General features: G+C 38.7%; 2 protein-coding genes, 1 long non-coding RNA gene and 5 other non-coding genes across 16 annotated transcripts in view; 1 reads left to right on the forward strand and 7 right to left on the reverse strand.

The window, feature by feature from the left end:
• The window catches only part of LOC6506590 (NAD(+) hydrolase sarm1), a 45,903-nt gene that overhangs the window by 1,169 nt on the left and 21,374 nt on the right, over positions 1-23,360 (forward strand). For 3 of the 7 annotated variants that reach the window (XM_032453596.2, XM_044714567.1, XM_014909348.3), the window contains exons 2-4: positions 5,386-5,807; positions 5,889-6,682; positions 6,747-6,871. In XM_032453596.2, coding sequence (XP_032309487.1) covers positions 6,178-6,682; positions 6,747-6,871 — 630 coding nt within the window. In that variant the 5' untranslated portion in view covers positions 5,386-5,807; positions 5,889-6,177. Of the gene's footprint in view, positions 1-5,385; positions 5,808-5,866; positions 6,683-6,746; positions 6,872-12,263; positions 12,617-16,345; positions 16,635-18,764; positions 19,151-23,360 lie in introns of those variants that run through there. The other 4 variants (XM_014909350.3, XM_014909352.3, XM_014909347.3 and 1 more) reach the window with 4 other exon arrangements.
• Trnal-cag lies at positions 271-353 on the reverse strand. The gene has a single exon. It is a non-coding gene; the product is annotated as a tRNA-Leu (tRNA).
• On the reverse strand, positions 502-584 carry Trnal-cag. The gene has a single exon. It is a non-coding gene; the product is annotated as a tRNA-Leu (tRNA).
• Positions 733-815, reverse strand: Trnal-cag. The gene has a single exon. It is a non-coding gene; the product is annotated as a tRNA-Leu (tRNA).
• On the reverse strand, positions 2,842-2,924 carry Trnal-cag. Its single transcript has one exon. It is a non-coding gene; the product is annotated as a tRNA-Leu (tRNA).
• Positions 3,218-3,300, reverse strand: Trnal-cag. The gene has a single exon. It is a non-coding gene; the product is annotated as a tRNA-Leu (tRNA).
• On the reverse strand, positions 3,624-4,070 carry LOC116655924. The gene has a single exon (XM_032454950.1). The coding sequence runs from the start codon at positions 4,068-4,070 to the stop codon at positions 3,624-3,626; it is 447 nt and encodes a 148-aa protein (XP_032310841.1).
• LOC26513815 lies at positions 6,535-12,110 on the reverse strand. Of its 3 annotated transcripts, none has more exons than XR_006507018.1 (4): positions 10,227-10,547; positions 7,685-8,156; positions 6,756-7,005; positions 6,535-6,675 (listed from the first exon to the last, which is right to left on the reverse strand). It is a non-coding gene; the product is annotated as an uncharacterized LOC26513815 (long non-coding RNA). The 3 variants fall into 3 exon arrangements; XR_004310784.2 differs by lacking the exon at positions 6,535-6,675 and having other exon boundaries at positions 6,871-7,005; positions 7,685-7,811; positions 7,977-8,156; positions 10,227-10,541; XR_004310785.2 differs by lacking the exons at positions 6,535-6,675; positions 6,756-7,005; positions 10,227-10,547 and adding exons at positions 10,645-11,189; positions 11,247-11,312; positions 11,373-12,110 and having other exon boundaries at positions 7,886-8,156.

The raw sequence follows: 23,360 nt of genomic DNA on the forward strand, positions 1-23,360 counted from the left end.
TTTGTTTTGCGTTTTCCCACATGTTTTTCCATTTTCAATTTTAAATTTTCAATTTCCATTTCACTTGATTGAAGTTTTGGCCTTTTGCACATGTTTTTGTTTATGCCATAAACAGGCGAACACACACGAATTTACGTACGTATTTATTTGGATTCATACATCCAAAATTGTTGTTTTTTCCCGCAGACAACTAAAAACTAACCAAAATTAGCTCCAAAGAATAAACAAATTAATTTGAGAAATCAAAAAAAAAAAGGGCAAAAAGTCATTTGTCAGAAGTGGGATTCGAACCCACGCCTACAGAGTAGACTGCGACCTGAACGCAGCGCCTTAGACCACTCGGCCATCCTGACTGTTAAAGTAGCGAGTGCCAGTAAATGTTCTGACTTTCTTTTCGTTAATTTTTACTTATAGTATAATTATAATAATTAAAAGGTGTTTTCTCAAATATAATGAATTAGTTCCAATTAAAATAAACAAATAAAAATGGGGAAAAAAGTTTGTCAGAAGTGGGATTCGAACCCACGCCTACAGAGTAGACTGCGACCTGAACGCAGCGCCTTAGACCACTCGGCCATCCTGACTGTTAAAGTAGCGAGTGCCAGTAAATGTTCTGACTTTCTTTTCGTTAATTTTTACTTATAGTATAATTATAATAATTAAAAGGTGTTTTCTCAAATATAATGAATTAGTTCCAATTAAAATAAACAAATAAAAATGGGGAAAAAAGTTTGTCAGAAGTGGGATTCGAACCCACGCCTACAGAGTAGACTGCGACCTGAACGCAGCGCCTTAGACCACTCGGCCATCCTGACATCTGGGGTGAGCGCACCAAATGAGCAGTTTGCCCTACACTCGCTGTCACTTTCTGTAAAATCGTGATTTTAGAAAATAAATCCACATTTTTAGATGTTATGGCGGATGTTATGCAAATTATACAACTTTCTTGTGATGGAAATTGTACATATTTCTCAGTATCCGTGGATAATAGCTGTGGACGCTAATTTGCCAGCATTACAAAACTAATTGAGAGCTAACTAACGAGACAAGAGCTGGCCCGGCCAGTTTCATGACGGAATAATTGCAAATTAAATCGATTCGATCAGCAGCTTTTCGCTGCACTTTGTTCAAATGCCGACAAACTGTTTACTCAGTCATTTTCCATACAGATAAATCTTATCTGTAAGTTGGGGGTTGGGCCGAGAGCCGATCGAGTCGCGACTCGCGAGTCGGCGTGGAAACAACACAATCACTGCCACTGCCAGCGAACAAAAGAAAACATGGTCTTAAAGAATTGTGCCATTAATATCTATAACTCCGTACTGGCCTTTTATGGATTTCCCAAAACAAAAAAAAGAGGTCAAGACCCGCAGCTCGCTAATAATAATCCGGTTGAAGGAGGCGTGGCAGCGCCAGCATGGGAATGGAACGCGCGAACCCTTCTCATTAAGCGGCGGCCTGTCTTTTGTTGTTTTTTTAATATTCTGTATTATTTATTATGATTGGTAGAAGCTCTTTTTCTTCCATATTTTTTTACTACAGTTGGGAAATGGATATTTTAATGAGTTTGGACGACAGTTTTCCGCAAAAAAAAAAAGAAGTGTCTGCTGCTGAAGAGAAAGGAAATTCAAATTAGATTTTGACAAAGAATGGACGGGCATTGTTTATGGCATTGCCTTTGAATGTGTGCCGACATCTTCTTACTTTCAGATACTTTTTTCAGATACTATTTTCAGATAGATATGAGCTAGACATGTGTCTATGCCAGTGGGTATTGGCGTAATTTGAATTTGCGCATTTTCCCGCTAATTATTTGTTTATTAAAAGAAAATAACCAAAAGCTCAAGAATCTGAATACAGAATCTGAAACGGAAAAATCAAATCAAGGAATGTTTTGACAATCGATTGCCATTGAACTTCTCCCCACCAGCTATCATAATCAGAAAAGTAGATAGTTTTAGGAAATTAATTCTAAACCGAGTATAGTTCCAAGTTGGCCAGCTATTTATTCAATTTTATTAAATACTAAATAGTTGTCAACAGTGCAGAAACTGCTGGAGGAATGGATAAGTTCGAAAGTGACACCATTTAGTAGTGGACATCGAGGTGAAGTGAATTTTTTCGCATTTGTTTGTAAACAAAAGAGCAGTCGAGCCACTCGAAGCAGCTGACACAGTTCTACTGGATTATGATGATACTGATTCTGATTCCGAGCTGGATTCCGATTTCAGGGCAGGAGCTCAATGCCATTCGGCTGGGTCAGTTCTGTTGTTACTCTATATTCGTATCGCTTATAAATAAATATATAAAATTATAAATGCGAATGCAGAGAATTGCGCAAAACTAAACCCACTGCGTCAACAGATTTCGGAATGGGGGAATCGAAAGCGTTTACCGCACAAGGTCTGGACGGGTTTATCAGTTCTGTTTCGAGTGTTTATCTAGTGTGAGTGGATGGGGATGGGGAGTCACTCACTCTCCTGGCCGCAAACCTGTATCCATTAGTAGCCAACCGAGCCACCTCCTCACGGCCAGCCGTTTGATGAATGACTTGCGACGCGGCAGTCATGTTCGCGCCGTGATAAGCCGTTTTGCGGCACTCCTAATGCACTTTAATGCCCTCTCGATTACCCAATATCATGTGAATATGAACCACAATGAGCTAAACAAATACAAGCCCCCAGCCACGATATAGGTTTCCACTTTTTAGTGTCAGGTAAGGCGTGAGAAATGGCTTGATTGTGATTTGAAGGTCTTTGCACTCCATCCCAAAACGATAATAACCGGAAAATATATATACTAGGCATTAAAAATAAAAGAAAAATATACAAAAAGTATTATTGTCAGAAGTGGGATTCGAACCCACGCCTACAGAGTAGACTGCGACCTGAACGCAGCGCCTTAGACCACTCGGCCATCCTGACTGTTAAAGTAGCGAGTGCCAGAAAATGTTCTGACTTTCTTTTTTTTTACTTATTGTATTTAATTATAGTATAATTATAGTAATTTAGAGGTGTTTTCTCAAATATAATAAGTAAATATAGTTCAAACTTAAATAATGTAACAAATGCCGGCTAAAGTTTTCATAAAATTTTCATTTTCATATCTTTTTATTAAAGAAAAGAAAAGAAATTAACAGGTGCTTGACTGATTAAGTAAATTATTTTTAATTTTAGAAAATTAATAAAAAAAAAATAAAGTATGAAAAAAAAAGTCTTGTCAGAAGTGGGATTCGAACCCACGCCTACAGAGTAGACTGCGACCTGAACGCAGCGCCTTAGACCACTCGGCCATCCTGACTTATGCCGGCAGCGGGCCAGAGTGTCTATTTAAGACAACGACACAAAACAAAATCTGGAATAAATCAAACTAAATTTGTTTACCCAAAAAATCCGGCTATATTACGGCTATATCGTATATGTACGCTAGCCGTCGAATAAATTTCACCTTTAGTTCGATGGCCGAGCACCTTTGAGGCCAGACACGAGGATGAATGCCCTCAGAAGCGTGAAAATAGATCCGCAATTAACCTTGTGCTCCTGGTGGGCCTGCGGATTAAAATCTGACGTATTCAATAGACTCTGAAAACAAATGTTTTTTGGGTTGGCATCTACTTTATTCATCTAAAGGATGGAATTGTGAGCGTTCCGATGCTTCCTTCCATGGCCCTCCCACCTCTTGGGCTTGCAAATGACCTTCAGCTTCTTCCGGCATAGCTCCAGACTGGAGGTAGCTTCTCTGTCTAGTGCGTTGATGGGATTCATGGGATAGCGGAGTCGCCAGTAGAGGAATTCCCGGGCCGGGGTTAGCATGAAGAAGGTGTGCCAGTTTTTCCAACGGAGTGTGTTCAACGTGGTCGTAAGGACCTTCGGCAGCTGCCTGTGATGGCGCGACAGGTTGAGGAAGAACCGCCTGTTGCCCTGCCGACTATAGAGGACGGTGACCACGAAACACTTGAAGTCCACCCCGGCGGAAAATAGATTCCGGCGTATTGGCTTGAAGAGGGGCGCCACCTTAAAGCGCCACCTTGAAGCCGGCTTGCCACAAACCTGCGACGGATGGCGGCGCATTCTTGATTTTTGTTCCAAAACTTGTTCACATTCCAAATTCATATTTTTAGATGATTCCGTCTTACGCTCCATTCTCAAATTTAATTTTTTGATTGTTTTCTAGATCAGGAAGGCATTTAACTCAGAGACTACTTGAACATGGACTGTCAATCCAGGGCTGACTCGAAAAGTAAACAAAAACTCACTCGAAATGCCAAAATCATTTATCATTTCCCCTTCCAGCCAGCCATTGACACGCCCCGTCAATATCAATAATTGCTAAATGCTCGCAATGATTAATGTCTGGCATTTTCTGGCAGAGAGTTGCAGCTCCATACGACTTCAATTTGCATAATTGCAATTTATTGTAAATCCGTGTGCAAATATTCAAGAAATTTGCAGCTCTTTAAGGCAAACCAGAGGCCAACGGCTTTTCACGAATCACGCATTTGGATTTGTTTAATCTCCGACTGTCTGCCCGATCTGTTGGTTTCAGCCAACTCTGCCTGTCATATGCAAATTGCACTCCAACTCCATGAGAGTGACTTCAAAAGAATATCTCCACTAATTGTTGGCCAGCCTCTGAGCCTCTCAGCCTCTGGGAAATCGAGGCTCTTTAGTATTTCGTGTCAATCGGCGGGCTGGCCATCAATCAGCAATCTGTGTGTGCACTCCATCTGACATTGTTGCTAATTAGTTGTCAGCGGAGCTGGAGCTGCGATTGGCCAAGTGGGTTAACGATTCTCTAATTGATAAATTGCCAATAAATTGTTAGGGATAGGCACTCGGTCGAGTGCAAGTTACAGGTTTCTATTCAAAAGTTCTCAACGCAAGTGCATTTCTGGGGAAAATTGATATAATAGGGATTGGAATTAAAATAATTGGAAAGATAACCTATAACCTGATCAATTAGATTATTTAATCAGTTTTATTTAATCCAATAAATATACAAATTATTGAAGTAGAAAATATAAATGAGTATGATAGGATTACTTCTAATTTTAAATCTTTTATCTTTAAGACCTTATCCGATTAACTCTCTCCTTTACTCGCTTGATAAAACCCTCTCTAATTGAGCCGTACATTATGCGGCATCGTTACTCGCTCCTTTAGGCTAGTGGTGGGAAAAAAGAAGCTTTTCTCTCCCCCCGAGTTCAAGGGCAAAATAATCTCATTTCCAACGATCTTGCAAGTTGCAACCCACCATATTCAGACAAATAAAGTCATAGCCACTGCCATATAGCCTAAGATTCATTCACGTTTCCAAGTAATTTAACTAAAACGAATTTCGCTATATATACTGATGCCCATACATGTGTCTATATATTTATTACAGATTAACCCGAGAATTAAATGGCGTGTGGCTTTTATGGTCGCTGGTCCCACGCAAAGTCACGAAAACTGAACGGAGATTTCTCATTGTCGGATAATTCTCATATTATTGCTCCGGAGACTGAGACTCGGACCACGTAGCATACCAATTCTCAAGTTCACTGGCGGACAAAAAAAAATTAAGTTTAATAAAAACAAAAAAATAAAATAAAACTAAAACTGTGGGAACATCAAATCCGGTTAATTAAAGAAAGAAAATACAAAAAAGTCATCAAAAAATTGAAGAAAATATTCACGGTATTACCTGCATTTCTGGACAAGTGGGTCAAAAGAAGAAGAGGAAGAAAAGGCTGACAAAAGATACATTTTTGCCATTGGCACGTTCCAAGAAATTGCAGCAATAAAAAAAAATCTGCCGACAGAGTTGTAAGTTAATTTATTATACGCCTCAGCCGCTTTTGTTTACAAATGCATATGGGATACAAAGTAATTATGCAATCATTGCAGTTCCCCGAAGAACAACAACAAACACAAACAATTCATTGATAAAAAATGGCAATAAAAAAACAAAAACAATAAAAAAGTGTCATACAAATTAAAAAACAAAAACTTAACAGAGAGATAACAGAGACAGCAGTTAACAGTATCAATAAAAAATTATATACTACTTAAAGTAAAGTGTTTAACAAACATAATATAAAAAAAATTAAAAAATATAAATATAATTTTTAATTATAAAAATTAATAAAAATAAAAAAGAAAACATTCGTGAGAGCAACAGGTTTCTCTCTCAGCCATGAACTCACCACAGCTGGTGCAAACAGCGGCGCAAGCTCACCACACTGAGAACGCCGGTTCGACGTCGTTGCCGCAGCAAGCGTCGACTGCTCAGTCGGCGAATAAGTACGCGCCTGGAAGAAGGCTAGCCGCCCGGCAAACTCTCAGATTGGCGATTCCCAAACAACAACCGGGTGACCCCAGCAGCACACTTGGCCACCCCCACACAGTGGGTGTTTTCCGGCACTCCCCTTCGCAGCTGCCACCGGCTCCGGTTCTCAAGAGGGTCACTCCCGGCACCAGCTGCAGCACTGGAATTCCGAAATCCGCCTCACCCCTGGAGTCCCATCACCTGCCCAATGTCACGCCCACTCGCCTGGGCTATGGCAGCGGCTGCTCCAGCGCCTCCTCAGCCTCCAATTTCTTGGGGGTGCGAAAGCCCAGCCTGACCTTGAACTCCTCGGACATCAGGAACAACAATGATCTGTTCTCCTTCCCCAAGGACATGTCGCCAGTTCTGAGTGGTAATAATAATTTAAAATTCATTTTATAAAATAATATACAATATTTAAACATTAATCTTTCCAGATCACTCACACTCGCCCATGTTTACGGACATCTCTTCGGCAAACAGCAATGGATCGCCAACCCATCACCACCAGCTGGGCAGGCTCTTCAGCTTGAGTCCTTCCAGTATCAGGAGTTACGGAAATGTGAGTACTTATATGTGAGCTTTTGTGGAATTATTTTTAGATTTATATTAAGAGAAACATTATTTTAAAATAAAATAAACAAATATGCCATATTGGGCTTCCCATGCATTTTCAAGATTTTAGAAGATTGACACCTAAAAAAATAAAAAAAATTAAAAATAAAATAATTTGTTTATAGATTTTCATGCAGATTGAGAGATAATCGATATACTGATCGTTTCAGGTATTCCTTTTAGAAATCGGGCATTAATATGCCGAAATATATATCCTTAGATATGAACCATATTGGCCTTCCATGCGCTTTCTTTATTTTTGCAGTGGATCCTCCAAAAAATTTCACAAAAAAAATTTAAAAAATATTTACATCCAGATTTTGATGCAGATTGATGGAGAATCTATCTACAAATCGTTTAAGGTATCCCTTTTAAGAAACGGACGATCATTGGCTGAGATATATCCTTCGATATGAGCCATATTAGCCTTTAATGCATTTTTTCGCACTTTTTAAAGGGAATCTTCTATAAATTTTTAGAAAAATCGAAAAAAAATAAGTTTTTGGTAGATTTTAATGCAGATTGGAAGGGAATGGATCTACGAATCATTTAAGGTATTCCGTTTATAAATCTGAAATGTATTACCAAAGATATAACTTTCTTTTTGGGCCATATTGAAGCTCCCCTGCAAACGCATATGCCCAACCTGCAGGTCGTTAACTGCTGAGTAGCGACCCTTTAGGCTTTATAAATTCACACTCGCAATAATTGCCGATGGCTATTTTTAAAAACGCACAGCAAGGCAAAGGTCATGACTCACTTGAACTCGTTCCCGGCTTGGTAGACTCTTTCTGTCCATAAGTTCTCTCTATCAGACTGCCACAAGTCCAAGTCCAAGTCCTTTTAGGCCTATGTTCAGGTTCTCTCTGATTATAGTTTTGCATACACTTGGAAAAATAGATATATATTTGAATGAAATAATAGAAAAAAATTATAAAATAAATAAACCCAAAGCTTGAGATATTTTTTTATTATTTATTTCATATTTTATTAATTATATTTAAATAAGAAAAACATTTTTTAAGAAAATACTTATGTACATAAACCCACACCTCGCACGCGACCATTGGAGCGGGATTGGAGCTCTGTTGGGGATTAGGGATTGGGGTCTGGGGTCTGGAACCACTCCCTGACTTTGGCGACTTTCCCAAAAACCGGCTTCGTCCAGAAACAACGATGATGATGACTCTCTTTTCAGACTCGGCGACTGGTGCCTTGTTTTATGTAAATAGCTAGAAAATAGGTAGAAAATAGCGTCAACTTAATTAATAAATAACATTTAGCACGTTTTCAAGACAAAAGTCTGGGGAGAGAGAAAGCAGGAGTGGGGGAAAAAGGGACAGAGTATATAAAGCTAAAACCACATTATTATATGGATACCGGCTATGAATAATCGGCAGTTGGCGTTGATTTTTAGCATGGCTCGTGCGTCGTTAAGCAAATTTCTCGTTAGCGAAATGCCCTTCCCGGGGTATACCTAAATTTTCAAACCATTTGTCCCTATAACATTCGAATATAATAAAGATCTACCAATTTAATCAGTTTATAATAAAAAAAAACAAAGGTATTCGTGTTCATTAGAACACAAATCAAAAGATTAGGAAAGCCAACAACCTTTTAATTAAAAAACAAAAATAATAATAACCGATGACCCATATATTGGAGGGCATTACGAGTTACTTGATAAGGTTGAAAAAATAATAAACAATCTTACAAGATCCTAAAGGTCTGATATGAAAAACCTCTGAAGGGTACATTGAAAATTACTAAACTTTATCGGCTGTGAGTTATAGTGTCCAAATATTCGATAATTGTGAATTCCCTGCACGATCTTGGAGGGTATTTCCCTGTTCATATTTACCCCATAGACCCTCGATCAATTAATTTCTTTCTCCCCACATGGCTCACATGGTCCTCAAGTTGGTTAATATTTGATCAGCCTGTTGGAGTAATTGTGGTAACTGAAATAGCAAATAGCACATTAATACGCGCCAAAATCGTATCTGATATCTATTTCTGATGTGTGACGCAGCCTTGACACCATAGCTTCCCATAGCTTTATGAGATATCACTTTTGATCTAGGTACTCTTAATATTTATCTATTAGAGGGATGTAATTATAAGGATATAATAGTCATAAGGAAGGTCCTCAATCGAAAGACAGACCCCCTATATTTTCGTGTTTTTGTTTAAAAATAATTATTTAATAAACTAATTAGTAATCTTATTATAATATACATTTCAGCAAAGGAAATTCCGGATCAGTGAGCACGTTGGCAAATATAATTGTTGTTTAGTTTTTTTGCACAATCACCTGTTTACCTTCCATTACAATGCATTTTTCTGATAATATTTTTCTTCAAGCTCCCAGCTGCTGCAGTTGATTCTCTTTCTTGTTGTTGTAGAAATTATTGTTTGAAAAGAACTGGGGGGTGTGGGGCTGGGAGTCCGCCCTTTGCCTGGACGACCTGCCCTTGAAGGGATCCAATGCATCGAACCATAAATATGTACATGTGCCGTTGATAAGAAATTTGAGCGCGTGGACAGCTGCCGAGCTGCAGGTGTATGAGTGAGAACGAGACAGTAGCAGCGAGGCAGGGGGGGAGACTGAACTGCAGCTGCCCCCTGATGATGCAGGAAACCAGTTAAACGAGATGCAGAGAGAACAGAGATGAAGATGCAAGCGGAAGAAGCCGAATGAATGAAAATCTTAAGGGGCCGTTTCCGTCTTGCATTGAATGGAAAAAACAGAACACAGAAATGATGCAAAAAAGAGAGAATAGAGAAAAAGAATTTAGAGGACATGGGGGAGGGGAGCCAACAGTTAGAGAGAGAGAGAGACAAGAACAACTGCAGGCCAGAACGAGTTTCTAAGCAAACAGCGTCTGCAGTTGTTATTGTTATTGTACAAGGGCAAATGAATTAATTTACTTGAATAAATATGAATTAAACAAACAAGTATAAACAAGTACACACAAGTAGCACACACAAAGGCCAGAGTTATCACGGTGTGCACTTTTTTTTTTCTTTTTAGCACCTGAGTGGTGAAATCCCACTGGAATTAAGATTATTAATTTTCTAAACAAAACATAAACACATACACACACACACACTAACTCAGGCGGGCTGGGAGAGAGAGGGGGAGGGAGGGAGAGAGAGAGTTCTCCTGGAGCTCCTTAGGCTAATGGCCTAATACTGCTCTCCTCCTCCTGTCCACTCCAGCCCCCTGCCCTTTTTTTTTCTATTTCTGTGGCTCGAATTGAATTCGAATTGATTCTGCTTGCCATGTTCTATTTATTCACCTTGTTTTTTTTTTTCTTCTCCTATGCGTTGGTCGATTTCTTGGTTTTCTCTTTTGCGCAGCGCTCTCACGGTTTATTGATTTGCCACACAAATTTGGTGCTGTTGCCAAACACTCGCACAGGTAATACTGTTTGGTTTTTCGGCGACGCGATTCGTTGACTCGTATGCAGTTGGCAGTTGGAGTGTGGTTTAATAATTACTTTAATTTTTCACCGCGAGCGAAGCAAAACAAAAAAAAAACTAGGGACGTTCAAAGTATTAGGGTTGTTGATAATATACCAAAACTATCAATATATCGATAAACGTAGTGCTGCAATCGGGTAAGGATTTTGCCTAAATATCGAAAGCACGAACGTGGCTTCAATTTTAAAAATACTCATGCTTTTGTGTCCTCACTCTTAAATACGTTTATTTTACCTTTCTCCCGCAGGTAGCAAAGATATAATACCCTTTATCGTTGCTTTTTTCGTTTCGGCTAAGTACAGGGTGCCTTTGGTATGTAGCGACTATCGCAACAGCCGGGTCAATACTCCCATCACTAGCCTAAGAAAATTGTAAACACGACGTGGACTTGTAGTAATTATTAGAATTTAGCCAAAATAATGCAACAAATTGTAGCAATTCTCTTGCTGGCGCTTGTTTAAATGGTAACACAAATTAATTGTAAAAAATTGAAATAAAAAAATTGAAAAAAAATTTATTTTTCCAGCAGCTTAATTTGAGAAATTTTCAACACTTTCAACAGCTTAATTTGAGAAATTTTCAACACTTTCAACAGCTTAATTTGAGAAATTTTCAACACTAAAACGAAAATCAAAATATATATATATATATATATATATGTACAGATAATATATGTATGTATATGCAGATAATAATAACCAGGGAAATTCTGTAAAATAGTTGTTGTAAGCTGGACAAGCTGGGCAGGATTATGTGAAAGCTGGATCGGGTTTTCAGCGCTGGAAGAAATCAATTATATTAGCATTTCGAATATTATAATTCAGCTTTAAACTTACAGAGGTAAAATAAAACACGAAAGGAAGTAACTTCTCCGTGGGCAATATTTTTTCAAAAGTCTTCATCTGTTGATAAAAGAAATAAATTAAAATGTATACATATATGAATGTCGAAAAATTACTTACCAATGGAATTGAAGACGAACTGCATCGTTTCCGAAAATCCAAAATCTTGGGTGGAGGCCACACTTTCCACTTGCGATTTCGATCCCGACGTGTCCTTCATTTCGGACCACATTTTCCGCTGCTTCAATTGTTCCCCAATGGGGATATACAATTTTTTCCCCCCTATGCACCTCTTCCAGTGATTTCCCAAATTGGAGGACTTTTGGACATAGGGGCACCACTTGCAAGCCACTGTTTTGCAATCATTTTTGCACAACATTATGTGGTTCTCATATGCCTTCGGTTTTTGGCAAATTTTAAAACAAATTTCGCATTGATATTTTAATGTGGTCCACTCTCGACCACTGCCGTCCTTGTGCGATTCCGGCTTCCAAAAAATTGTGGGGTGGAACCTCCTTCTTTTGCGAGGAGGCGTGGCCGATAAATTAATTAAATTATCCTCCACTGCACGGGGGGGGCTCGGAAGATTCGGCAAAGGACTCATTACATTACTTAATTCTCCAAGGGGACTGGGCGACCTCCGAGGAGTTACCGCGATCCTCTCCGGCGAAAATTCTGGCCTATTTTTGGCCACTTCTTGCCTCTTTTTGGCCACTTCTTGCCTCTTTTTGGCCACTTCTGGAGCCGATGCATCCGCGGAATCCGGATTGCATTTTGTGGTTTTCGGCAAGAATTCCATTTTCAGTATTTGCTGAATTGAGATGCGCACCGGTTCTGTATCTGTATCTCTGCCGTTTGGATGTCTCAGCCTTAGATCTGTTGAGAATTTGTGTAAATATTCGAGATTAATTGTTTAGACTGAGTGACTGAGTGGAATAGTGTTGTTGTTGGCTCGGAAACTGGCCTGGCTTCGTGTTTAGATCGTGCTGAAGTCCCGTGCTGGAAAGTTGATGTGAAATCCGGATAGCATGGGCAATCGTTTGAGCGGATTGTGGTGCAAAAAGACAACATTGAGTATTACCCACGAAGAGTTCACGAAGAAGCCCAGTGACACTTCCGGTGGGTCATCGGATAAGAATCGCACTACCAGTAGCAATAAATCCGGCCGGAATCGGAGTGATGGTAGAGGTATCTTTCGCATTGGCAGCGTGCGGCGATTATCTCTGACGAATAAGAAACAAATTTCGAATAAAACAGAACTGCCTGAAGATCGGGCCATTGCTACGGTGGAACAAACGTATCGGGAATTGACCAATTCCAGTATGAAAGTTAATGCACCACTAATGCCACTGGCCACTGTCAAGGTGAGTAGTTCCACTCGACACATTCCACACACGGCCGGGCTAAAACAACAATTATGTCATTTGAATGGCAATAGCAATAGCAATGGCATTAGAAATAGATATGCTTGTCGAAATGAAAACAAAAGCCAAACTTGAATTATTTTGATATGCTACTCAGTTCATGGCCAAAATCTGAAAAACAAATTGTTTTCGGAGCTCTTTGGATTTCAAGAGATGGTGTCATTAGCATTTTTTGTAAATGCGGATGCTTGTAAGGTGTCTGTCTCGATCGGGATAAGCCGTCATAATTTATGACTCCCCCAGAGCTCTAATTGAATTTGTAAACAAGACCTGATGATAGCACTGGAGGGAGAGGAAGGGTTTCAATATCTTGTTAGATAACAATTCAATAAACGACGCAGATACCTTTTAAGAGGCAACAAAACACTTAAGTAATGCCTTTAAATAGCTATAGATATTTCTAAAAACTAGTGATATAATATTTCTTTTAATAAGAAAAACACTAAAGCATTTATTTTGATAACTTCAAGTAGTATAGAAATTTGGGTTTTTTTTTTCGATGACTTTTCAATATTAAATTGCCTTTATCGTAGCACTCAAGACCCTTTTAATCACCATAAATTACGAGTATCTTTTGGTCCGAAAACTGAAAATCGAAAAACCAGAAATGAAATCCATTCCCCTGGGGGTTCGGAAGGAATTACACTGGAGACCCGCAAGTGACCCAATTCCGAGTCACAAATAAATCACAAAAGTGCCAGAGAAGGGGCCAATAAACGTGTTAAGCACGCTCTTTCCATTCAAATCTTAAATCTTAAATAAATAAATAATATCTGTGGTGGAGGGGAATGGCAGGGGCTGGCAGGGAAATGCATAAAAATCAATTACGCGTGAAAATTCCAATCTGGAGTCAAAAATCAACGAAAATGATGAAGCGCATGCGTGGCTAGCCAGAAGAGGAAAGGGGCGTGTCAGTACTCCACTCTTGACTAACTAATTCTTAGATGCGGATGCATCCGCCAGATACAAAGCTCCCACGACGAGCTACAGTGAGTCAGAGCTTAAAACTCCTTCGGGGCAAGTGTGTGTGTTTCTGTTTTGATTCAAAACTCAAGACACGGCTCTCCACCGACGATGACGACGATGAGTCAGAGATGTTTTAGGCGAAAGCCTCCCATTCATTCATTTCTACATAGATACACAGATACAGATACTCAGATACTCAGATACTATGGGAAAAAATTGCATTCATGAGTCAGTTGAAGGACTTGACACTTCAACTAAAGATAAATTGGAACATCTCTTTTAATATTTCTTTCAGCGAATACGAATTTGTACGAATTTTCAAAAGAAACTGACACTGATTTAGTGACTAATTTGCTGACCTGAATAGCGAAAGTATGTATCTGAAGGATGCGACAGATTTGTGCGAGCAACTTGCCAAGATGTTGAATTACTCTGCAGGGATATTGCATAACAATTGAAGTACACTGTATCTGATGGATACTGAGTTGTAGCTGCGAGATGTAGGTGGCGCTCTTTTGGCCTTTTTCAGTTTAGATTTTTACGTTTTCCCCCCGCGAAGATTTGCTTATTTTTGTTCCACTTTGCCATTTCCTGGAAACACATAAAAGAACATATAAACAAATACACCTTGGATCAAGTAAACTGAAAAGAAAGCCAAAAAAATGCCAAAAAAACATGTTAAAAGATTTGCAAACGCACGTGTCGAACTCGAGTCGATTAGAGATGATTGCTGTTTGCTTAGTTTCGAGAGTAAATAAAACAAAATAGTCGTACAAATAAATAAATTGTAAATATAAACAATGATGCGATCTGTAGGGAAGCAATCAGAATAGGAAAAAAAAGGTGAAATCTGTGAAAGATTTCCGCGAAAAATGTTTCGAGGCATTTCGTTGCCAAAATGTAAAAATATCAAAAAATAACAAGAAATCAAATCGAATAATACGAATAACTTGTTGAGGCTCTCTCTCGTAGCTAGCTCTCTTGAGATACTCTTTCTCCGAAGACTCTCTCCCGCTTTTGTATCTTGTATCTTTTCAAGAGCCAGCCAGCCATCCAGTCCTCAGTCTTGTGTCGAACACTCAACCGTCGAGTTCGAAGAGTCGCTATCGAAGACAACGACAAATAATTTAAAACAACAAAGAGTCTTAAATTAAAATCAAAGCATAACAATAAATTTGTTTAAAAAAATAAACGTAGAATTGTGAAATAGAGAAAAATGCCTAAAAGTCGCAATAAATCGAAGTGAAAAGTGCGTAAAGCGAAAGGCTATAATGGCCAGTGCTCATAAATTAGAAGAAGTCTAAAAATAAAATGCTAAAAGGCTTAAAAATAAAACAAATTCTTGTTTTTCGTCACATATGTGACGTTTAAGATCCGAAAGATACATGTGGAAAGAGTGTAGAGTGCAAGAGATACATTCTAGAAGTTTATAAAACAAATTAATAAAAAATATAATAAAATCAAACATAATATCTAGTGCAGAGATAATAGAAAATTCAAGAATATATTACCATAAATTGCCTAAATAAATAATACATAAGTGGGCTAATAAAACGAGTTAACAGCAGAAACCAGTCGAACCGCAGTAGTTGGCTCGGAAAATCACTTGAAAACCACAAACTGAAAACTGAAAACTGAAATTGTTGCGTAGGCCTTTGTGGCCAAGTAGACAAGAAATCAATCAGACAGTCGCCCACAGGTACTACCACTGGCCAACTGTTTGTTGGCCGGGCCAAAAGTGCAACAGGAAAAGGCTGTTAACGCCTTAGCCAAGCGGAAACTCATTAGCCAAGTTACATGAGCGCTGGCTACAGTGAAGCCCCCAAGGAAAAGACCCACAGCACGTGGGTTTTTTTCGGATATTTCGAGATTCGAGATTCGAGCTTCGAGATGTGGGCTTTGAACTTGTCCCCACGCCCATTTAAGTGTGAAAAACCAGACCAAAGTCGAATCGAGTCAAGGTCTGAAGCCAAAGAAGCTCGCATCTCGGAGTTACTCATTTGCATCTGGTGGATGTTGGATGTGGCTCAGAGGCCAGGTTGGAAAAACCTGGAATTTTTGTAATAAAAGGCATTGAATTTCCAGAAAGGTTTTTGTATTTTATAGACCATTAAAAAGATTGTAAAGAAATGATAAAGAGAAGTGTAATTTCTTGAAAGAGATTCCTTTTTTTTTATTATTTTTCAAAACATAATAATGAATCATTAGTTATTGATAAATAAAAGAAAAATTCGGAGAATTTCTGGACAATATCTAGCCATAGAAGGCAGGCATAATCAGCTACGCTTATTGTGTATCTTGCAGATACTTTTGTCACTGCCACTGCCAGGCACGAAAACCTGTTCCCACTTGTGGGGAACATATCTTGTGTAAGGCTTTCCCGATCTTTTGTATCTTTTTTTTTTTTTGGTTAACGGTTGCTTCTCCACAAGCCACCAGCCATAATACAAAAATCTGAAATAAAAATAAAAGCATTAAAAATAATCAGAATAAAAGCCGAAGCACAAAACCAGATGCCTGATAATTATAATTGTTTATGCGCCACAACACTGAGATACTTTCAGAGAGCCAAAAAACCATTTCAGAGTGCGATTATGCGGATAAATTACACTGTTTTGGTTTCTGTTGTTAACCCCCCCGACTTGTTAATAATTATTTAAATGAAAAATGTTTCTGTTTTGGTTCGACTAGAAGAATTCCTGGGAAAAATGCCAACGAACCCCCGCATAAATAAATCGTGTGATCTTAAAGCGAAAGTTCAAGAAAATTAAACTCTCTTAAGTGAGTGATTCAAACAGAAAAGTGAATAAATCAAAATCAGAATCTGAATCAAAATCAGAATCAGTATCAGTATCAGAGATCAATAATGGTCGTCACCTCGACGAGGAGTCCACTGCTGGCGCAGACCCAGCCCCCGAATGCCACTTCAAGTGGCAGCCACACGGCAGCCGCTCTGCGATCGCGTCTCATATTCCCCCGCCAGCACTATCAGGTAAATTGTCAATCAACAATCCCCTCTATAAAGCCTCCCCCCTCTTAAAGACTATCCCAGTGCTAAGGGTTTAGGTCGGAAAGTACATTAACCCCGAGGCGACCGTCGCCGCTTTGAAAATTACCAACCAGACCAGACCAGACCAGACCAGACAGTCGGCCATTTAACTCTCTAATGGTCAGTGAAAGGCCGGACTACAAAGGCGCTCTATTCTTTAGATATACAGACATATATATATTTTTTGACTACCTATAATAATATTATTTATGATCGGTTGTGTGACGCAATGAGACAGTAACTGGTAATTGAGGTTCCAAGCCCAGCGGGTGGAAATTCCCGGAAAAATACTGCCCAGAAGGTCATAAAAAAATAGCTCATCTGAGCTAAGATTGATTTGTTTTTTGAGACTTAACTAATAATACTAAAATAGTTAGTGATTAGGGGAGTTAGAGGAACTACTGTACCAGTTTCAAAAATATAATTTTTCCAAATATTTCCATATTTTAGTCTAAAGTCTAGACTTTAAGGCAACTATGGTTTTGAAGGTCGGTTGTAAAAATAAATAAAATCCTTTTTAAACGATGCTTTATAATTCCTCTAATTTAATTCCCCGTAGCACTGAAATTTGCCTTTTTGGCAAATTTCTGAAAACAAAACAATTGGAAATGCCGGCACATAAATATAAATCTAATCGAGAAACGGGGCTATTTGTTTATAATTAATTCCGTGTGGCTTTTGTTTAATGAAATTCAAATAGCTCGGCGGAAAATGCGTCAACTGCAGTTGGCCCAAAAGGGGGTTTCTGACTTTCCGACTCGCCACCGAAAAACATCTGCCAATGTGAACTCTCGACCTGGCCCAAGGAAAAAGCCACAGCCCTAAGATTGCTTGAAGAATTGTGCCTCTTTTTTTTTTTTTTTGATAAAAATAAAATTGTAGCCCCCAAGATGATCGGAAATCTTTCCTCTGGCGTTTCGGTTTGGATTTTTCTGTTCTGAAAGTGGAACCGAATGTTTTATTTCTGTAGCCTGTTGCTGCGGCCGACGTCGCCTTTGTCTATATCTCGTATAATGTAGAAACTACATCGTTTGATTTCCAGTACGTGCCTCTTCTGGCCTGCCTCACTGACTCTTGACGTCAATGGAGGGGCGGACTGGCTGACTGGCGGACTGGCAGACAGGAGGAGCAGGAGACTTCTCTGCCAGAGACCCAGAGATTAGGGGGGAATCGTATCTCATGCGTATGCTGAGATGTATCTTTTTTGGCGCCCCCTTCGGGTCTGTTTATGGGATAAATTATGGGCGGCGTAGTAACTTAATTTTAGTTTTCTAGATTTAATTGTTTGCTTCTTGGGAAATTCTTCGTTCTTACATTCGGATATCTTTTTTAACATTTTATTTGCATTTAAATTTCATTTTGTTTATAATTTGGTTAAAAAAAATCCCATAATTAATTTTCTATTTACATCCATTTAAGACTGAATTTTTCAGTGATTTTCAACTTTTCTTTTTTATCCCAAACCGAATCAATTAAAATCCATTTTCCGAATGGGCCTTCGATTAATTTTCTGACTTATTAAGCAATTTCGTAGATGTTTTCCAGATAGCGCCTGGCAGACAGATAATTTATGAATGAATTCAATTAAGATGTGGAAAACCCCCTAGATCTCACACGCTCCACTTGCAGTTCAACTTAATTACAAGAAAATAAAAAATTAAAAAGCCTTAATTCAAATTTGCAACGGCTGGAAGTGCGAGAAAGAGATGGGGATATGGGAGGGTGCTCCCCATGAGAAAAGTAAAGCCGGGTTTCCAGTTGATCTTTGCCACTCTCTCATTATTACTTCTCCCAAAGTAATTATATTTATATTATCCAAGAGAGAGGCTATCCGAGGAGGGAAGAGAGAACTACCCATGGAGGCTCTTGTAAACATAAACAAGAGCAACAAGTATGGGAAAGCTTTTGACCGTTTTGGCTGGCAATGCCTCACGCTCACCGCTGCCAGTGTTGGTCAAAAAGCGCTCTCTCTGGCTGGTTTGGGGGTGGGCGGGCGTCCAAACACAAACAAGTTTACTTTGCTCTGCTTTTGTGCTTTTCATTCAGTTTTCATAGCTCAGATGTGTTCGTCGCAGTCGCACTCGCAGTCGCAGTGGCCGCCGCGCGTGCAAAATCTGAGAAATCGAAATTGAAATACGATTATTAACTGATTTTAAAACGGAATAATAAATCAGAAATTCCCCACTTTTTATACGACGGGTTAAGCTATCAATAAAAAATAAAAAAAAAAAAAAAAGTGATGGAAGATTGGAAGATTATGGAAAAAAAGTGATAGAACCTGTGAAGTGAAGTGTGAAAATGTTGATCTTGTGATGGGAAAAGTTTTCACTGAAAACTAAAACCAAAAAATGATTAAGAATTATTAAAAGAAATAGAGGAAAAAACAGTGATTAAATAGAGTATAAATATTGATGTTTGAAACTATCAATGTTTTGCTAATTATCAGGTGATCTTGAAAGGTAAAAAGTGAAAAATAGTTACCAAGAATCTCTAAAGATTTGAGTTTTAGTTTCTATCAAAAATTTTATGTAAAATTTTATCACAGGAAATTCTATTATAAACTATTGTTGTCTTGTTATTGTTTATAGAATCTGAGGAAATGTATCTTGTAGATTGTTTCCGTCGGCTTGTTGCTCAGTTTCATGGTCGATCGGGTCGATTATGCTTTCTGATTGCACCTCGCCATAGAGGATAGAGGAACCACCAACCAACCAACCAACCCATTTTGGCACTTGGCACTCGCCCAGGTGAAAAGAATATGCGAACCGGTTTGAGGTTCAAGGTATTTTTTCAGGTAAAATACCGCCCCTGTCTTACATAGATATGAGTAGAGAGGCGGAATGTTGGCGAAATGTTATTTATGGCTTATCTCACTGCCACTACACAACTGTTATCGAATCGCGAGCACCGCCAACTTGTCCAAAGACATTGGTCTGGCCCACGCAATCGGGCAATCAAAGCGGTGTTGCCACCAAAACAAACACACACCCCCTTTGGTTGAAAGGGGGTAATGGTGTTGCAGGGATTGCAATCTGACCCGACCTGATGACCTCCTCGCCCCCAGGCAGACATCCAAAAACATTGGCGCCTTCAAACAACAAAAAATTCATTTTCAAAATGCGTCATTAGAGGATATAAGGCACTGTCTTAGGTCTTTGGGGTAGGGAATGGTGTTTGTAAGGAAAACAACCCTTGTTCTACTGCTATTTAATTGTAATAATACTGAGAGTACATTGAATCTTGTTATTATTACTTTTTATTTATTAATTTATACAATTTTAATTGCAAGAAATGATGAAATTGGGTTTTAAATGAGAGGCCTAGGGGGTTTTCTTATTTTAGCCTTCAAGAAAGATACTTTTTAGGGGGAGTTCTATTCCAGGAAATAGTTATTTTTATAGTATTTTTTATTCTATTATTTTATTCTGTAAATTATATATGTTTCTATTAAGATTTTATTCAAAATAAAAATCTTAAAAGAAACTTAAGCCAAGATCTTAAATAAAATTATCTATTAGAAACTACTTCTGTAAACTATCAAATTTTTATTTTTATTTTGAAAATGTATCTTTATCCTTCAATACCTGAAGAGTGCTCCCCTTTAACCCCCTCTCCCCCTCCTGGCACTCTTGGCTGGGCTCTCAGGTGCAACAGCCGCCCACGCAGTCGGGGGCCAAATGTAACGTCAAATCGCAACAGAATTAGATTAATCTGCGGCTAATGAGACAAATTTGAGGCAACACTAATTGGCAACGGCAGTGGCTGCCCCAACAGCTGCCGCTAGTGCACTCTCGAGATGCAATCCCCCAGATACTATTTTAGCCGACGAATGACAATGGCAGTGACCTTGAACTTGTGCGGTTTTATTTTGTTTTCTTTTCTTTCTTTCTGATTTTCCCTTTGGCTTAGTAGCTTAGCCGATTGAATTATCTATGGCCCAAAGCCCGAAGCTCGAAGCCATTTGAATAGAAAATTGAACTGAGAACGGAAATTCCAGCGACTGCCAGTCATAGCCACTCTCTGATAGTTTCCCGCTTTATTTTTATTTATTTTTTTCTTCCATTTTTCATTCAATTTGCTGCCTTTGAGAGCTCGAATTGCGAAACTCGTCGCGCACTTGGCAGGTGGGATGCCAGGCGGCCAGACGGACAGGTGCATCGGCGGAGAGGAAAGCGCTAAAAGTGAATTATTGAGAGTTGGCTAAAATAAGTGCACTCGAAGGTGGCAGTTGCCAAAGACAGTGAGTGCCACAAGTGTGCGTATAAGGTCATATATCTAGATTCTAGAGGAGTTTCTAAGCCAAGTTCTAAGCCAATACTAGATTATATTGTTTTAGAATTACTTTACAGCCCTGACTGGCATTTAATTTCAAAGTTTGTTAATTTGTTTAAACAGACATTTGGCAACACCCCGCCTGTTTGTAAAACATAAAGAACCATTTTTACGACCCAATTATCTTTCAAGCAAAAAACTGAATATTATTTTTTTAAAGAGTTCTTTGAAAAGAGCTCTTTCGGAATACATATATCTTTTGTATTTGCTTTTCTTTATTGTTGACTGCTCGAGCTGGGCCATTTATCAACTTTTTGCACTCACTGTGTGTGCTGGGGGTGCACTTTCAGCACTTTCAGCTCGTTTATCGAGTTCGCCCACGCCCACGCCCACGCCCACGCCAACGACCTCAACCTACGACCTGCTGCGGCGGAAACAGTCGCAGTCTCAGTGTCTCTTCCAGCTTCTTTTTTTGCATTTTTTTTTTTTTGATTTTTTTTTTGCCGCCCTAGAACAATAAACTTGCTTCATGACGATGGAAAATTTTATTTGTGTTTCTGCCAGAGAGACTGTGTGTGGGAGCTGAAAAGGGGGAGGAGCTGTTCTTCCACTGCAAACAAAAGTTTTGGCATTCATAGATGAATGCCAGGGACTAATTAAACGATAATAAAACGCAAATAAAACGGCAAAATACAAACATTTTATGGTGTTGCCGCCGCCACCCACCCACTCACCACCCCCTCTTATACCTTAGCCCATATCAGCACCACCCAAAAAAAAAAAAATTATTGTCACGAATACATTAAAAATCACTCAACCGTTGTCTCGTGTGCCAATTTTTTTTTTTTCTATTTTTTTTTTTGGCTGCCCCCCCTTAGATCTCTCCTCTTGCAAAAAAATGTGTTCATTTAAATCACATAAAAAAAAATCAAACAAAAAAACTTGATATTCTATTACGGGTTCTGTTCTTTGTCTTCTCAATTTTTGTATTTTATGTTAATTGATAAAGTTTTATAACTTTTTAATGAAATTATACAACAAAACTAAGAGAAACACTAGCCTTGAAATGGTTTTAAGTCTTAAAACCTTTTAAGTTTAAATATAAATAGCAAAAACAACAAAATATTCTATGATAAGTCAATAAAACTTTGCTTATCACTGTTTTTAAGTTTAAGATTTCAGATAAAATAGGACTTAAGAGCCTTAAAATGTCACAGGTTCTATAAACAGACTCTTAAACACTCTTAAAAATTTGTTTATTTTATTTTTAATATTTTAATTTAAAAGCTACTCTAATTTAATTGTTTATTGATGTCTAGGTCAGTTTTAAATTTGATTATATTTCCCCTGAAAAATGCTATTAATTTATCCATCCACCTCATAAATCATTCATACGCTGAATTCCTTAAATAAACGTTTTAATTTTTTGTTGTATTTTTTTTCTTAATTTTAAAACAAAATAAAGACATCAGGTAATTTATGCAAAATGCTTCATAACTCAAAGCGACAGCGGAATTCGACTTAAAAATCAGTTTTTTTTTAGGCTGATTTGACAAATGACAAAAAATAATGATAATACCAGTAGCCACCTGTTGGGGGCTGGGGGGGTCTAGGCTTTATAAAGGTGATTATTACTGACCATACCCCCTCCTCTCTGAAAAAAAGCTGTTAACTGTCATCGGCTGAGATCAGAGATCATGCAAATTAGTTGGGAGCTCTTCTCGGATATTGGGGAATTAAAAATTCATAATTTTTTGAAGAGTTCGTGGAAAAGAATTCAAGAGTCTGGCATTCCTCAGACCAAAGGCGTTTAATTGAGTCTTACGAGGGGAAAACAAACAATTAAACAAGTTTTGAATAAAAAAGAACAGGGTGGGTGGGTTGGAAGAGATGGGTTCAAGAACCTTCGGTCCGCCACAAAGGTCAGCTTGGATAAGAAACACCAAGTGGGTTGAGGATCATAATGATAAAGAGTGGGGGGGTGGGGTAATTAGAGCCAAGAGGACAGCGTACAATGGTCATGACATGTGGCAGGCTACAGGCTAGAGGCGCCACACGGCTATGGGGAAATCGCGTGTCTTGGCCGCTCCCAGCTGTGAAAAATGGGTCGCGCGTGACAGTCGACAGGGGGGGGGGGGGGGGGGGTCGGGTCCGGGTCAGGACCAAACCAAGCCGCCCAAATCCGGCTAAAATCAATAACAAACACGCAAATACTTAAGCCCCCAGCTCAGACTGAATCAGCGCACTCTTAAAGATATTGAGTTTAAAAATATACCGAAAGAAAAATACTGTTACCAAGTAAAAGTACTGTTATCTAAGACAAGTCTAAAACATGTCAAAAATGGGTATTTCCCAACACTTTTTTAATTCAAAGTGTCAGATTTCTGACATGACACT

This window comes from Drosophila ananassae, chromosome 2R (genome assembly GCF_017639315.1).
Source record: "Drosophila ananassae strain 14024-0371.13 chromosome 2R, ASM1763931v2, whole genome shotgun sequence".
In the NCBI taxonomy this organism is placed as follows: Eukaryota; Metazoa; Arthropoda; class Insecta; order Diptera; family Drosophilidae; genus Drosophila; species Drosophila ananassae.